The sequence below is a fragment of the Rhinoderma darwinii genome, chromosome 7 (assembly GCF_050947455.1).
Source record: "Rhinoderma darwinii isolate aRhiDar2 chromosome 7, aRhiDar2.hap1, whole genome shotgun sequence".
NCBI classification, from domain to species: Eukaryota; Metazoa; Chordata; class Amphibia; order Anura; family Rhinodermatidae; genus Rhinoderma; species Rhinoderma darwinii.
Window position 1 is genome coordinate 20751213 of NC_134693.1, and position 17807 is coordinate 20769019.

Consider the following 17807-nt stretch of genomic DNA (forward strand, 5'->3'; position numbering starts at 1 on the left):
TGCAGTGTATCAAGAACAGTAAGGGTAAGTTCACACGGCCTATTTTCGGGCCGCAAACGTAAAATCCGACAGAGCGTTTTTCGCTGCTTTTTTATACGGGTTAAAAAAACGACCGCGAAAAAGAAGTGCAGGTCACTTCTTGTGACGTTTTTGGAGCTGTTTTTCATTGACTTTCGAAAAAAGTTCCAAAAACGGCCGTAAAAAACGCAGCGAAAAAACGCAGCGAAAAAAACTGCGAAAATTGCGAATGACTTCAAAAACATCTGAGAATCAGGAGCGGTTTTCCATGGAAAACAGCTCCGTATTTTGAGACGTTTTTGAGTTTGTGTGTGAACATACCCTAAATATAATATCTAGATAAGATTTCGGCTTGCTGTTAATTAATGTAAAAATCCAGGCTGAAAACCTATCGCCATTCTGGTGCATGGCTCGTTAGCATAATTTGTTATTTCTCCAAATAGTCTTCATTAAAAATGTTCCACCATTTTGTGTCTACAGCTGCTGTACAGACCTATGTGTCTCCATGGTAAAAGACAACAAACAAACCATGTGTAGTCTGATCCTGAAGTCATAAACGTCCTTCTATCTGTCCCCAACTTCCTGATACACTAGATGTACGTTAGGTAGAAAAAGCAGGGGACAGATAGAAGGGAGTACGACTGCAGGATCAGACTACACAGGGTTTGTTTGTTGTCTGTTACCACGGAGATGAATAGATTTGCATAGCAGATATAGACACAAAAAAGTAGAATCATGTTTACAAGGACTAGTTGTAAAGTTTTTTCATTTTAGATGATTGCGATTGTGGACATACCCATTAAATATATCACAGCTCTCTATCTTTAAATGATCCAAGCAACTCTTTTTTACGGGACACGATCCACGCAGGTTTTCAGCCTGAAAAAGCTTCCATTCACTCATGGAAAAAAACATCTTGAAAATGGTGAGGAATGAAAACACACCGGAGGAGATTTGTTAGGCCATTTGCGACAGTATTCTGGTGGGAAAAAGTCTCAAATGATGGCGCACGTGTATCAAATGCCAGTCCTCGTATGTTAGAAAAGTAGAAAGACGTTTCAATATCCAATGATTAAGGTTTATTTACATAAAACCCTTTAAGGGTACTGTCCCACATTGTGGCGTCCGCAAGTGTGCGAAACCCGGCTCACTTGCAGTGTCTAATGGCCACACAATTTTGCTGGGTATTACCGGGAAAACCGGGCGGCTATTGGCCACCGCAAGTGAGCAGGGTTTTTGGCCGCATGCGGACGCTGCTACATTGGACCGTACCCTTAAAGATCCTAAGAGATCACATCAGTGGGGGTATGTGAACTTAGATCCTCACTAAAAAAGAATTGCACTGAAAGGGTTCAGGTGCAATGCCGCCCCTTCATTTTAGGGATCCCCACTGATGTTATCTTCTAACAGATCTATTGTATTAAAGTGGAATTCTTCTTTAGTGCCTCGGAATGAATAAACTCTTGAAATCTTACTGTAACAAAGAATAATTTTCCCCTAAATGAAATTTTGAGATAAACCCCTTCCATACAGGAGAATAGACATCAAAGACATGTCGTTCATATGTCGGCCCTTTCAGCCAATGCTTTATACTCTAGTCATTTGGAACACGAAATGGGGCAGTTGCGGAGACAGGACTTTTATCTACAGATAGACTCTTTAGAGAAGACTAAGATTTTCCGCTCAGCGGTTGTGGTACCTTACAGAACAAGCTTCACAGGATACTCAGAGTAAGAAACGCAGATTTATGAGAAGTAAAATAGAAACTTCGTGCTTTAGGCACTGGTCACAGCTAAGACTCGGCTCATAAAGGGTTTTACAGTACATACATGGAAAGTATGCAATTACCCAACGGATGCCAAAAGAGTGAACTTTTTGGCATTGCCCAGGCAGGTGTACCTCTAACTAGCTTTTTTTTAACTGTACGGGAAAGCGTAGTCACACTATTCAGAGGCTTCCTGCAAAAAAACATCCCGCGCGGTATACGTTTTTTTATCCTGTATGGTCTATGGACGATGTATGCCACTGTATACAAACAAAGTGGCATACGTTGGGAAATGCCGGCAACCAATTATGTAAACAGCATTAACTAAAGAAGATCTTCAACATTCAGACAAACGACTCCACCCTGATTACAGCTGCTCAATGGCAGTAAGGGTATGTTCACACTGTGTGTTTTCAACCATTTTTCGGGCCATAAACGTCCCGAAAAACGACTGAAAAATCAGAAGCAGAACGCCTCCAAACATCTGCCCATTGATTGCAATGGGAAAAACAGCGTTCTGTTCCGACGGGGTGTTTTTCACGCGGCCGATTTAAAAAACGGCCACGAAAAAGAAGATGTCACATCTTGGGTGTTTTTGGAGCCGTTTCAAAAACGTACAGAAAAACAGCTCCAAAAACGGCCGTTAAAAATCCAGTGAAAAACACGACTTTGATTAAAAAAAAGTCTGAAAATCAGGAGCTGGTTTCCCTTGAAAACAGCTCCGTACTTTGAGACGTATTTTATTTTGTGTGTGCACATACCCTTCGTGGTTTAAAACTGTTTCAAAATTCATTACAACAGTGCTAGTCTAATGTACGTTTTAGAAAAATCTGATTCACAATGCAGAACGAGACGGGGACTGTCACGGCCTAACGGCTCCCAAGTTTCCAATTTTCTGTTACCAATCCAGAGCTATGCTGACAGTTAAACCATTTGAGACAGACTGGTTGCTAAGGATACATTACTAAGATACTGCTTTTTAATATGGGCTCTCAGGTAGCGTATCCCTAGCAACCAGTCTGACTCAAATAACTTGGCAGGACAACCACTTTCCATATGCCCTATAAGAGCATATAGACATCATATAGACCCACCTAGCTCTATGAGCCATAGAGAAAAGCTGCTAACAAGTAGTGGCTCTCAATCTAGCGGAACCGGCTTTTACATAGACGACCGGTCATCTGAATGGCCGCCATGTAATACTTGATTCCCCCTGCATTCGCCGACTGCCGCGGCAGCTCCCATATTGAATGTGCTGTCTATGATAAGACAACCTCTTTAATAATGCTAGTGTGAAAGAGCCTAAGGACCCATGAACATGACCATATTTTTATCCATTCGTAAATACGGTCACCAGATTATAAATGCCATACACTCCTCTGTACCACGCCCAGTTGGTAAAAAGTAAAAACATGCCCAGTTGTCTATTAAGAAACTAATTAGCATAAATCTAAAATTGCTCATAAATTGCTCAAAAATTATTGTTTTTCAAAATAAAAACCACTGTTGTTATCTACATTCCAGCGCCGATCAGATTATGTAGGAGATGGGGCACTTATAATCTGGTGACAGAGCCTCTTTAAGTAGAGTGTATCGGAGGGTCATCAACAGTGAAAGTCAATTTATACTGTGGAGTTCCTACAGAGTTCTTCTTTATTTTGAATATTTTTATAAGTGATCTGAACTGTGATCATTTCCTCAATGACGAACAAGACGTGGAGAAGATGTTCCTTGTAATAACTTTGTCAAGTCATAATTGACATTTGTCTAATCAACATCTTCAAAACACAAGAACTTGTTCAAGGCTCAGCTTTGTCAAAGAGTTCTGCAATTAATGGAGATCATACATCTTCTAAAGTATGTTCTTTTTCATTTCAATTCAGTGGGAGTAAAATGTTCTTAAAAGTTGGACCGGATCCGAAGTGTTGCTGAAAGGTCTCATTCTGTTAGAGAACATCATTTTCAGATGCCACAAATCCTTTCAATGTGGTGTCCTTAGAGTTACATTAAACCTTTCATTAGTGCAGATGAGAGCAGCAATATTCCAAAACACTCAGTGTTACTAATAAATAACATGTTCCGTCTCCCATGAAATAAAGACACAATATTAAAAATTAATTGAGACTCGGAGTGGCGTCATGAATCTTGATTTTGAAATTAATCTGGTATATAATTAGTTTTGCTTCTTTTTTTTTTTTTCTTTTTTTTTAACGTGTAGAAAATTCTACAGAGTATAATGCTTATATCATAGAACAATCAGAAAATAGGTACACATTATATATATATATATATATATATATATATATATATATATATATATATATATATATATAAGATTACATGATCCATGCCAAGTTGAAAGACTAGCCACCTAACAATCAGTGGTCCTCATCTCAACCTCTTTTCCTCCCCACATTCACTATAGATCACTAGTGATCGATCAAAATAGTCCACACACTTGACCCCGACTACATGGACAGTAAGCCACAAAAATTTAAGTGGTTTTCTGGGAGTTTAACATTGATGGCCTATCCTTAAGAAAAGGCTGCCAATGTTTTATTGCTGGAAGTCAGACTACTAGGACCTCCATCAATCAACGCAGTAAGGGGGCTGCAGTACTGGGCATAGCTGTTCATATAGACGAGACACGATGACTATAGAAACACGACCCCTTGCTGATCGGCATGGGGCCCGGAGGTCGGAACACCACTAATCAAACGTCGATGGCCTATTCTAAGGATGGAAATCAACGTCAAAGTCCATGAGAACCCCTTTAATTATTCCCATGACAGAGCCATTTTCTAGTTGACTCAAAACCAGTTTTCACAATCAATGCCCCATAGGACAAAAAAGTTTTGAAAATAATCGATCTGGGCAACTCCTACCAAAGAGCTAGATGTCTTTTCTCAACTGCTATATTATCATATGTGTTCTTTTTTTTTGGGGGGGGGGGGTTGTGGCTTTGAGCGCCCTCACAGGTCAACCCGAATTTTACAGGTTCTTTTTTTTTAAGATGGCTTTTCTCAGCTAAGGCCTCATGCCCACTTCAGTTTTTTTCGTCAGGGTGCAATCTGTTGCTTTAACTGATAGCACCCTGACACATTCTTTTCAATAGGGCCATGAACCCTTCCGTTATTGAACCGTGCAGCCGTTCCTTCAAAAATAGACAGGTCCTACTCCTGTCTGTTTTTGACGGAACAGTCTCAGCCTTTTCATTGTACAATGGCCGACGGAAGTGTGCATGAAGCCTAAAAGAGATGTGGGGCATAAATGGAAATCTTTTTACACACCCATGATTGGTAATATGGGGGGCTTTTTATTGACATAATTGAGCCCAATAGGTCAGATCTGTTATGGCATCAAACACAGTCCCAAAATCTAAACAGAATCCTTTAAGGCCTTGTACACACAGCGTGTATTCAATGCGTTTTTGACACGTTTTACGCACCGAAAAACGCGTCACAAACGCATGCTTTAAGCTTATCATTGACATCAAGGGAAAAACGTTTACACATCGTTTTTTGGAGCGCCGTGTGAACAAAGCCTAAATATTCCCATATCACAAACCTAAATCTAATTTCTGCCCTGCATTGAACAAAATTATGTAAATATAAACACTTGTATGGAAACTATCTCAAGTAAAAAGTCTTGCTGCCCATAGCACTAGAAACGTGGACACTAGATGGAACGGAAAGCCATGTTGCCCGGGACCATTTTGACAGATAAGGCCCATAGTATCTAATCCATAGTTATCAATAAATGCAACCAAGTCAACCATATCTTCCTACCGTGATGGACACTGTATGAGGTCACCTTGGCCCAATCATTGAGGAAACGTCTTCATCAGTTTGGGGCAATTCTCCATATAATGGACAGATAAGGTCAAAAACAGCAAACCCAAACTTTGGGGATACATGAAGCACCATAAGTTCCAACATATTACCTTAGAAACTGGTAAGTAGCCCACATCTGGTGATCAAGAAGAATTTGTGGATATAAGAGTATTATATAGATGAGAAAACAATAAAACCACCGAATCGAAAAACCTTGTAAATCCTCCAAGTAGAGCTGATAGACCAGACAGTATTATCTCTCAGTGTGACTTTCTTTTTAAAATGAATAAATGAGTTATATCTCAGTAAGCTTTTTCCACTTGGAAGGTTCCCCATTAATATAATTATTAAGGGACCCCTCCCACTCATTTTCCTTTTAATTACTTTCCTAAGTAGCTGATGTTTTACTCATAGTTGATTTGTCACAAAACAAGTCATAAATTGCATTAGCCATGTTTCTTTTCCTAAGAGTTTTTTTTTTTTTTTTACTAAAAATGTTATTACAGGGTCGGAAATGTTCATCTTTAAATGCCTAACGTCAATGGTCCAATAAATGGGAGCTCTTACAGTCCTTTTCAGCTGAATCCCAAAGTCCCACGGTATATCAAAAATCGCCATACCAGCCATAGCAGACCAATTGTCATTCATTATATCTTATAACATAGGGAGAACTCCTCATAGCCAGGGAACAGATGCCCAAAGTCTACCATACAGTACAGGAGAGAAAACAACACAAAGCGCACATAGTGCATCAAATGATAAAAGAAAAAACACAGATAGGTGATCAGTTCTGCTGACCTGCTTGGTTGTGCTGGGAGCACAACATCCTTGAGAGCATGTATCAAAATATTGCTGCAGCCTGGGTACCGATCCGGATACAAAGGGTCCAGTGGTAAACGGTAGAATAGGAGGTAGAGGGAAAAAAGGATTTTCCCTCGCACTGCTTAGTGGTAGAAAGAACTTTCTTTGGGATTCAACAAGCAAATGTAATATCAAGTTTTAGTTACGATGCATTTCGAGGACAGACCGGCCTCTTCATCAGGTAAAATTTGTATAGCATTTGTATTTTACCTGATGAAGAGGCCAGTCCGGCCTCGAAACGCGTCATAAATAAAACCTGATATTACATTTGCTTGTTGAATCCCTCACGTTCATCACCAAATTTCTTTTGTACTTTCTACACCTATTCTACCAAAGTCTACCATAAACACATGACTATTATATACAGGCTCAATACTTATTTCGACCAGTGTTCACCATACACATTAACATGGTCTTCATTATACTAACCCATGACCATTATACACCTCTGGAGTCTGTGGCCACAATATAGCTTACTTCTTCGGTCTCTCCCATTAATAGACCTACGAAAAAGCAGTGATTTATATCATCAAGCTAAAACCTCCACTCGTACAGTAATGACCAACAAATTGAGCTGCATCAGGTGTATATAAAAACTGAATAAAAACTACAACCACCGTCTCCCAAAGCATCAACTATAATCTACTCCTGACCCTGAGAAGCAGGAGTTCTTCCCCACACGTCAGCCTAAAGGTTTATGTCTCTTCTGCCTAAAGGTAAATCAGGTCCTCTCTTTTGCTCCCGGCTTCAGCAGCGGGCGAGCGGATGACCGTGAGTGACGTCGACAGCTGTGCCCGTCCACTCCATTCACTTACACTGTGCTGACATCTAACTGGAAGTGAGCAGCAGCAACAGGATTACTCTACATGCCCAAAGAGGTGTTGGGCCCTGAGCAAAACCCAACAAGGTTAGACATTTATGGCATGTCCACAGGATATGCCATAAATGTCTAAGATGGGAATACCCCTTGTCACGTTGGGTACGTGGACCCACTGGGCCGTACCGCCTTGACAGTATGGCAGCTGGCCAACAGGACGCAGGTCACAGTCTATAGTTCGTATAGTGTACCTGTGGCAGCTCGGACAGTAGCGAGACAGGCTCGGCTGGGACTAGGCAACAAGCAGACGTCAGGCGTGATGTGGCAGGACAGGCGTGGTTTACAGCACAGCACGACTTCAGCTCAGCACGGCACTTAACCAGGATAGCACGGGATACAGGATACAGGAACAGGAACGGGGAACACTGGGAACTGGGAACACTAGGAGACCATTTGCTTAGACAAACTTTGTGTACGACAACAACGCTCAGGCATTGAAGGAAGGAGCTGAGCCCTTCTTATAGTCCAGGGTACTCATGGGCTAATTTTGACATTAACTTCAGGTGCATGCACTGACCATTTAAGAGCGGGCACAAGCGTGCAAGCGCACCCTATGGGACTCGGCCTAGGAAGTGAGCGCTGGTGTCTCCTGAGGAGGAGACTGGGGCCAGCGCTCGCAGACCCATGGCTGCGGCCGTCAGGAGGTGAGTGAGCCTGACGGCCCGCGGCCATGTACATGACACCCCTTTAAAGTCTGGACTATGAATAATTTTTGGGTTCTGAAATTTGGGGTCAGAATTAATTTTGGGGTCTGATATCAAGGGTCTGAGCTAATAAGGGTTGTAATGGTTGGGTCTGTCTGCATTGAATGAGGGAGGTGATCTGTAGAGATGTTTTGGCACTGATCTACTGGAGGAGGCATAGCGTGATAGGATGCACTTGGTTGGGGTATAGGCGTGGTTAGGGGCATGGCTTACCATAAAAAAAACCTTGATGCTTCACATGAAATGGCTGTCGCCTTGTTTGCAGTCCTACACGACGACTTACTGGGTGAGTGCCGCCTTTTTTGCTCTGTACACAAACAAGTTTTTAATTAGATTAGAAAAAAAGGGTCAGCTTTTTTCCCCAGAAACAGCAACACCCATTTCCATGGGCTGTGGTTGGCATTGCAGCTCAGTATAGCAGCCACCGCCTATGGACAAGTCTGCCACTGTTTCTGTAAAGAAAAAAAAAAGTGGACTTTTTTTCTAATTTCATTAAATCTATTTTGATACAAAAACGTTAGAGGGAAACTAATGAAATAAACGGATTCCATCGATTTCTGCGGTCAGTTTTGTGTCAGGTGGCATCAATTGTGCCAATAGACGCCTTCTGGTGCCAGAGAGAAATACGTAGCATGCACAATTTCTCCGTCTGGCAGAGGACACCAAAAAGATGCTAAAAGTGCAAATCTTTTTTCTGGCTCAGACAAAAAAGAACTGTTATGATCGTGAACGAGTCCTTAGAAGTACAAAAAAATTACGATCATTGAGCCAACGCAGCACATTGATTTAAAAACCTGAAATGTTCCAATAAGCCTGATCTCCAATAATGACATGCCTCCCTTCCTGCTGATGGTCTCTCACTTCCAGCTACAAATATAGTAAATTCGGATAGCATAGCCTAGAAACGAAAGGGAACAACGGATGAAGCATAGTAAGGGCCCGGCCATTATAGGGTTTGGAGGATCGGCAGACAGTTAGAGGAGGAAGTTAGGGGAGGAGCAAGAATCAGGAAACAACAAGGGATTGGTCAGAGGAAGGAAAGGGAGGGGGGAATTGGGGTGAGGGAGGAGTCATCAATCCCGTATATAGTCCGGACCTGAATCGGCCTGCCGGTGGTGTGAGGGCTCTGCTGTCGGAGAGGAGGCCCTAGATGTCACTTATAGCGGTGGTTGGGGCCCATCGGTGGTATGGTGACCCCTCTTCAATGAATTATCTGCATAAATGTTTGGTGTTGATCCCGCTGTGATCTAAACAGAAGACAGATTTGTCACCCCGAGTCGGTGCAGGGCGACTGGGAATTCCACTATTTCATTCTGCCTGGTGAAAGGCCATCTGAGACCTCCCCTGAGGACAGTACTTCTCATCCTATTGTATGTGCATAATGTTTGGCATTCTATTTTAAAGTTATTTATGCCAATTTATATATTTTATATGTTGAACATCCCATTTGGAGTTTTTATTGGAAAGGGCAGGTGGTACCTCAGGTTTTTGGGTTTCAGTCTGTAGCTGACGTCCAATACTCTAGTCATGGTTACAGCTGTAAGGTACCGTGTAAGGAACAGTAGCTGCACATTTCTATGAATGCCAAAAATTTCTTGTGAAAAATGAAATAGAATCAAAATCCCATCAACTGAGAAACTGTGTAATAAGTATTGAGAGCTCCCCTGGAGTCACATAAATAACGTTCAGTATTATCAACTCCATACGCAAACTATTAAAAACATACTCGATGTCCCCACAGCAGGTCCCACTGTCACTGAGATAATGATGCTGACCTTTCTGAGCCGGTTCTGAAGAACTCATCTCCATGATTAAAGTGGCATATTTATGCAAGGAGGAGCAGGGGAATTAATACATGAAAAGAGAGGGCTGATAGGACAGTCTCCGGCAATGCTCTGCATGTAATATTCTCATGATACGGACAATCAGTCTGACAGCCGCAGCTTAGTGTCAGTATTCCCCTATAAAAACTGTAGCGTCTTACATCAAAAAAGACGGCAAATATTATCCCTCTGGCCTCCATTTGGAAGGGTGCATTTTTCTCTGTGGATATTGGCATCACTCTTTTCATATTCATATTAAATGGAAGTTTGAAGTGAATGTTCGCCTTTGAATAACATACATATATATTTATATATATTTGTTCATCTACATAGGTTTCAAATTCTGTGCTTATTAATTTCTTAATATATTTTCTTAGCGATTGGGGCTCTGTTTTTCTGATACAAATTACCTGCATTTATATAGATTTAAAAGATAACATGCTGGCTAGCTGTATCCGCCACTAGAGGGAGCTTAGGAGCTTATTGCTTACTGTTTAGACTTTTAACTCGATAATAAATAAACCAGTATACAGTAATCACCCTCTAGTGGTGGCTGAAGGCAGCCAGAATTTTTATCTTTTACATCTATGTCTATGCAGGTGATTTAAAGCTCTGTATGGCCCTGACCGCTATGAATATTAATCAGCATAGAATTTTTGACCTTTACAGATTAAAAATAATAACAACAACGCAATGGTATTCTAGGGTGAGTTTTCTGAACTTTATACAACTTACACTGACAATGTTTTCCCATATGGAAACCTACAAACTCCAAAGTCAAAGGGGGAATTGACTAACTTTTCTATGCCAGAAAAGGCGTAATAAAATAAAATAATTTTTTAATGCATTTATTTTCCCCACACCACTTTTTAAAAAAAAGGAGAGGGTTAAGCAAAAGGGGTTGTGACTTGCTACGGCCCAACAAATTTACTATAATTTACACAATAATCTGGCATAAATTATAGTGGAACTCTAGATTTCTATTTTAGGCCCACGGACAGCTAGAGATGTGCCTTATTTAATAAGAGGCGTACACCTCTTAATAAATTAGACACATCTTACTTAATGTATTTTTATATTAACAATGGCACATAAAACACCAGTCTTAATAAATCTCCCCCAAAAAGTGCTGAGTGTCCATCAACCAATGATATCTCCTGACATGCCATGGTGACAGTGGCCCCTTCATTCTATCAATTGAAGGTAGTTTCGACCCAATCACCAATTTGGATGTACTTGCCAAATAGGTGGTGACTCTTTCTTTACACTCTGGGCGGTGTAATGTTTTCTGTATGATGCTGTTCAATCAGCATACAGCTTCTCCCCCTTCCCTGCCCAGCAACACAGCCTGATCATAAAGTATACAGCTTCCATTCCGGACGGTGTTTTAAACTGGTGATATCTCCGGGTTTTTTCACAGCTGGAACTGCGATGTAATATGAAAGATTAGAATCCCATCTTTCATATGACACCAGAACCACTGTTCTAGGTGGTTCACAGCCCGAGATATGGCTATTTGAAGTGATCCCCCTTCCCTCCAGCCTCAGTCTCTCACACTGTGTGGAGCAGCATCATGCTGATAGGACGGAGTCACAGGCTGTGAGGAGGCTCCACCTCAGGAGAATCGCTGGTGTTGATACCCACTTGTCTGGTATCATTTCATTTACATTTTTAGAAAAAAGCTCATAACTTTTAAAATAGTAAACGTTTTGGGACACAATTTTCACTATTATTATCAGTGTGACTGCGCCTATTAGATTAGCTAGGAGATTGGGCATTACTAAACTAGTGACAGATCCCCTTTAATGCTATCTTCTGACATATATCAATGACCGGTAAACAGATCCAGTCTAGAAGATATGATTCAGAATAGCCGTACAGCAAGTTCTTGCATGCAATTTATCTGCAGGTCGTCATGTTGACAGCAGAAATCTATGCACAATGTGCAAAAAAGATGAACGGAGTTCTCATTGTCTACGTTAGATAACGTCTATTAACGGTATTAAGAGTACAGACATTAATTGTAACAATGGTGTATCACATAATGAAGGCGTGTGGTGTACCAGATGGATGCTGGAAACTTGGATGCTTTGTATTCTGTAATGGGCTATGAGTAACATGGATGAATGACTATTTTAATCAGTTCTGGGGTGATTCATTTTTTATCAACTAGTTATGACAAAATACAATCTGCACGCGTTGCACTCATTCTTTTCAAGATGAGCTGTGACTGAAGACTGAAAATGTCAGATACAATCAGCAAAGTCTGAAAACGCAAACAATCCTTTGATTCATCTTATAAGTAACAAAAGACTCCCTATGTTCTTATCTTTTGGAACTGTACCTTCCCACCCCAAAAAAAACTTCCAAAACCAAAAATACTTTTTCGCTTTTTCAATGGGGCTATCTACACATCCGTTTTTTACCTCACCGCATGTCCTATTCTGGTCCGTTTTTGCGGATCAGACTCGCACATTGAACTCTACGGGTGCGTGAAAAACGCAGACAGGACTCGGACGACATCGGTGTGCTGTCCATTTTTATGCATCGGTTGAATGCAGAGAAGAGAAAAGTAAAACCAGAATGTGCCGGCGGAGGAGAAACACGAACGAGAGAAAACGGAGGACACATGGAAACCACACTGGCGCGTATGCATGAAAATTGTGCCGTGTTTTGCGGACGCAAATTGGAGACGCTCATGTGTGTATAAGGCCTGAGTAGAATAATAAAAATAGAAAATAGTTTATTTTGGACCTGCTTTCCAAAGGCTACACTACAATATTTCCTAATCCAGCACCTGGCAGGTCTTGTAATGTCGCATTAAAGGAATTTTTCTGTATTTTTATAATTTGGGGTGATTAGATCTCCCCTGCTTTATGTTAGAATACCGTACATTAGTTGTAACACTAAGAAAAATAATAATTTTGCCAACATTACATACACGTGGTTCTCGATGACGTGTAGATTTTCCAGACAATTTCTCATCATCCAACTCACATTGCTCAAGGAGATCCAAGATGTCTTCTTCCTGCAAGAAACAAAGAGGAACATTTCAGGAAACGGTAGATTTATGTTTAGGACAGTTAAACAAAGCCTCCAAATTTCCACACATTCAGTCTCCGCCACTCCGCCTTTGCCAGGGTATTTTGATAACGGGCTTTCGGTCAGAATTCCCTGCAGGTTCTAGGGTGGTTACGTTGCATACCTTTACGCAGCATATCTGCCCTGTGTGAACATTCAATTTGTGAACCCACATTTCTTTTTAATTATTAAAGGGGTTTCCTGGGACTTTGACATTGAAAACGAGCGCCAATCAACAAGACAGGTCGTTGTTCGGCGCTCATTTGCTCCTTTCACAAGAGCTATGATCGGTAATGTATGGGGATGAGCGATCGTTAGTACAATCGCTCGTTGCCATGCATTTCCATCATGTCGGCAGCACGTCTCTCTGTTCACACAGGGCGATGTGCTGCCGACAACGATAATATTTATTGCTGCATAAACTATAAGATGAGTCGATGAACGAGGCTTCGCTCGTTTATCAGCTGATCGTTGCCCTCTTTACACAAGGCAATGATCGGGAACAAGCGTTTATATGATTGCTCGTTTGCCTGATCATTGGCCCATGTTAAAGGGCCTTTATCCTTAGGATCGGCCATCAGTGTTTGATCAGTGGCAGTCTGACCTCTGGGACCCTCCCCAATGATTAGCACAATGAAGGGTCTGGTCCGTAGGGATGGTTGTGCCTGGTACTGCAACTTGTCCTTTTTCAGTGACATTCATGTTAACGGGAGAAGCTGCCGTACCAGGCACAGCCGCTCGTACAGACAAGCCCCTTTATTGTGCTGATTATCGGGGGTCCCAGTGGTCGGACCCCACTGATCAAACATTGATGGCCTAACCTAAGGATAAGCCATCAGGGTTATAGTCCCAGAGAACCCCTTTAACTGCATAATATTATATAAATTACAGTCATTTTTTAGTTGTTTTTTTGCATAAAATGATAAGTAACAATAAATTTTATATAACATTCCAAAAGAAAATTCTGTTTACCCAACCCAGTGAGTGATCTAGAATTCTGTGTGGACTTCCCATCAAAGCTGCCAGCATCTGATCATCCACTATGAATAATTTTCTGAGTAAATATGGAAGGTGAGATTTTGCTATAATTAAAGAACTTTTCACCTAAAAATGTGCCTGAAGTCCTCCTCAACTTATTAACAATTTTATTTAGCTACTTCTTATTTATGTTTCTCTCTCCTGTTTTCTAAAGGTGACAACCACTAATAGCCCCCATTACAGCTCCTACGAAGGTTGTTACCCAGCTTTCCTAGACTCCTGAATGGTAAATCAGTTTCTTAGTGCCATATTCCAAATGTGACAGCCACTAATAGCCCCCATTAAAGCTCCTATAAAGGTGTCACCCAACTTTCCAACACTCCTGAATGGTAAATATGCTTCTTCCTATTGTTCTACATATGTGACAACCACTACATAACTTTCTAAGACTTTGTAATGGTAAATCTTACAGCCCTGATCGCAGTTCCTAGAAGGGTTGAGACCCATCTTTCCCAGACTCTTGAATTGTAAATCGGTCTAGTTATGCAGTAATACATCTCCTGCCCCCTATGACTGCTCACCAAAGCAGAATAGCCATTCAGGACTCAAGGAAAGCTGAGTGACAAGCCTTGTGTGAGCTATAATAACGACTTTACAGTCTGCCACTGACCTTTTCCAAAAACAGAAACTATAGAAAAGAATATTGAAGACTGCAAAGGAAAGTCAGATTGACAGTATTTCACCTGTTAGAGCAACAGTTCATGCTCCAGAGCTGCTCTTCCTACCTCAACTAGGCAAAATAAGCTATTATCATAGCCAGCCATTTTTGGAGATTACCTCTCTGGATTGTAACCTAGTCACAATCCAGCAAACAAGATTATGCAAACACTTCCCTGCTCTGTCCTTGCCCTTGGAGACTCCATTAGAGGTCCCGTCACAGATCGGGCTCAAAATACCGGAAACCATGATGGAAACCCAACGGAGCCCATTTAATTAAATATGGTGATGGTGTCCGTCATGCAACGGAACCGGGGATTCTGGGATTTTCGCTGCACCAAAGCAGGTGTGAACAGGCCCTTTGGCTGCTTCCAAACGAGTAGAACACCGGTGCTTATTTGCGCCCGTATTACGGACGCAACGCCCAGACCTCCAGCAGTTCATGAGAACCAAAGTTAGAGCACCATAAATTTCTATGGTGCGGTAACTCCCGTTCTCCTGTAGGGCCGGGTGTTGTGTTTCTAACAAGGGCGCAAAAAAACACCCGTATTACACACGTTTGAAGGCGGCCTTACTCATAAATCTGTGCCTTTGTACCTACACTGAATTAGGTATAGACACATGACAACCCACATGCAAAGGATTTGGGACCTGTTCAACTATGGTAAAAATATAAATACAGAAAGTATAACTGGAAAGACACTTTAAGAAAAATACTATTTTACTATGGAGATGCTTTACTCCCCATCTATCGCCTAAAACAATTTCTTAATAAACTGGCAAGAAGACCCCGAGTTCTGTTCTTTGATGGATTTCTAGAAAATGTGACAAATTTGTAGGTTAAATTGACTTGAAATAAAATTGGAAAAATGATGTGCAACATACTTTCTTGGAGAGGATAGAACACTGTTCTTAAGGATTTAAGACAGATAAGGTTTTCACTGAGGACAGCGGTGTAATTGGCATAATACTGGTCAGTGGGTTGTGAAATCAGTCAAGCTGGAAGTTTAAAATCTATTGACAGAATTTTCTGCAAGAATTAATTTGTTAGGTGCACAACACTTTTGCAATATCAGCTTTTTGTTATAAATCAGGGGCTACACAACCTTCTTTGCTGAGGCCATAAAATCAGTCCCAATAGTTCCCTACAGTATAGAAAAGAAATAATAACTTATAGGAACCTGTACTTGTGTATCATGGGTTCAATTAAATCCTATAATTTAATAACTTAATAATCTATGTTTAAGAATATATTAAACTCTGTGCACCATTTTACATTCAATTTATATAATTAATCTATATAAAAAGTTCTTTCACTTTATATACATTACTTATCTTTTACTGATCCTAAATTATAGCCTATTTTCTACTCCAGAGCTGCACTCACCATTCTGCTGGTGGAGTCACTGCGTACATACATTACATTACTTATCCTGCACTGATCCTGAGTTACAGCCTGTATTATACTCCAGAGCTGCACTCACCATTCTGCTGTTGAAGTCACTGTGTACATACATTACATTATCTTGTACTATCCTGAGTTACGTTTTGTATTATACTCCAGATCTGCACTCACTATTCTGCTGGTGGAGTCACTGCGTATATATATTACTTATCTTGTACTGATCCTGAGTTACAGCCTGTATTATACTCCAGAGCAGCAATCACTATTCTGCTAGTGGAGTCACTGTGTACATACATTATATTACTTAGCTTGCACTGATGCGGAGTTAAATCCTTTATTATACTCCAGAGCTGCATTCACAATTCTTCAGTTTGAGGTCACTGCGTACATACATTACATTCCTTATCCTGTACTGATCCTGAGATACATGCTGTATTATACTCCAGAGCTGCACTCACTGCTGGTGGTCACTGTGTACATACATTACTTATTATGTACTGATCCTGAGTTACAGCCTGTTTTGTACTCCACAGCTACATTCATAATTCTGCAGGCTTCAACTATGACATCCTAAGAATTCCCTGCTAGCTCAGTGTTTGCACCCAGCTTTTGCTGGTGATTAGATGTTTGGTTCATGGTCCTCACACATCGACTTGTGTGCAACAAAGCAAACAACCAACGGCTTTACAAGACTAATGTAATAGGTCACATATGAATCTACTGCAGTGTTACCAAACTATGGTTCTCTGGAACACTGGGGTTCCTTGGAACTTGGTTTGGGGTTCTCCAGAAGATAGCAAAAGATGTCAGATTTATAGTAGGGATGTGGTAGGTGTCAGGCTTCCTCATGATAAGAACATTTTTGTCAGGAGGTTCCTCTTTGGTTGGGGCTCACCGACATACTGTATGGGAAAAGATCCATAGCCCAAATGTCCCATGATGGAATCCGAATCATAGCAGGACATACTGTACTTCATTTAATCGGTTGTCCAGGAGTCAAGAAGTTTTAAATCGTCTTATAGAAGATATAAAACAAAAAGTTTCAATATTCAACCCTACTGAAATCTAGGTCTGGTGTTATAACTAGGCAGCAGTGACATCTCATCCATATAACAGACATTACATCTCCTAGAAGCCATTGGATGGTGTGGTCACATGACCCATGACCATGTATTTCATGGTCACCCATTGACTTCGATAGGTTATCCGCCCCCCCCCCCCCCATTATCACCACCAGGGGAGATGCCACTAAGAAGGGGGATGTCCTAGTTGGACAGGTGAAGATTTCACATTTTTTTATATTTTTACAAGACCAAATTTTTTTTACAAGGCCCGAAGTGTCATATTTGGATCCTGTAAAAGCACAATCATAACTGAGATCATATACATCCCATAGAAATTAATGAGATCTGTGAACAGATATGGTTATTTATGTTTCCAAAACCTAAACAAAGCCCTAGAATTCAACGAAAATAAAAATGTAGATGTCTAGCAGGTTAGATTGTCAGCTCTTATGCTTATGATTTATCAAAACAGGTGCAAGAGAAAAGTGGAGCAGTTGTCCATAGCAACCAATCAGGTTGTAGCTTTCATTTAAAAAATGGTGTCTGAAACTAGAGAGCTGGAATCTGATTGGTTGCTATGGGCAACTGGCCTACTTTTCCCCTGAACCAGTTTTGATGAATTTCCCACAATAATTGTTTGTTGATTTCTATTTGTGTATATTCTTTGCCGCTTTTTAATCC

The 17807-nt window shown here is 40.9% G+C and overlaps 2 protein-coding genes across 3 annotated transcripts in view; one reads left to right on the forward strand and one right to left on the reverse strand.

Annotated features, from left to right (window-relative positions):
• Positions 1-17807, forward strand: part of DCST2 (DC-STAMP domain containing 2) — a 787084-nt gene that overhangs the window by 685131 nt on the left and 84146 nt on the right. The gene's annotated exons all lie outside the window — the stretch shown is intronic.
• TTLL7 (tubulin tyrosine ligase like 7) overlaps positions 1-17807 on the reverse strand; it is a 122551-nt gene that overhangs the window by 57609 nt on the left and 47135 nt on the right. For both annotated transcript variants that reach the window (XM_075832914.1, XM_075832913.1), the window contains exon 13: positions 12823-12909. In XM_075832914.1, the coding sequence (XP_075689029.1) occupies positions 12823-12909 (87 nt within the window). The remainder of the gene's footprint in view (positions 1-12822; positions 12910-17807) is intronic.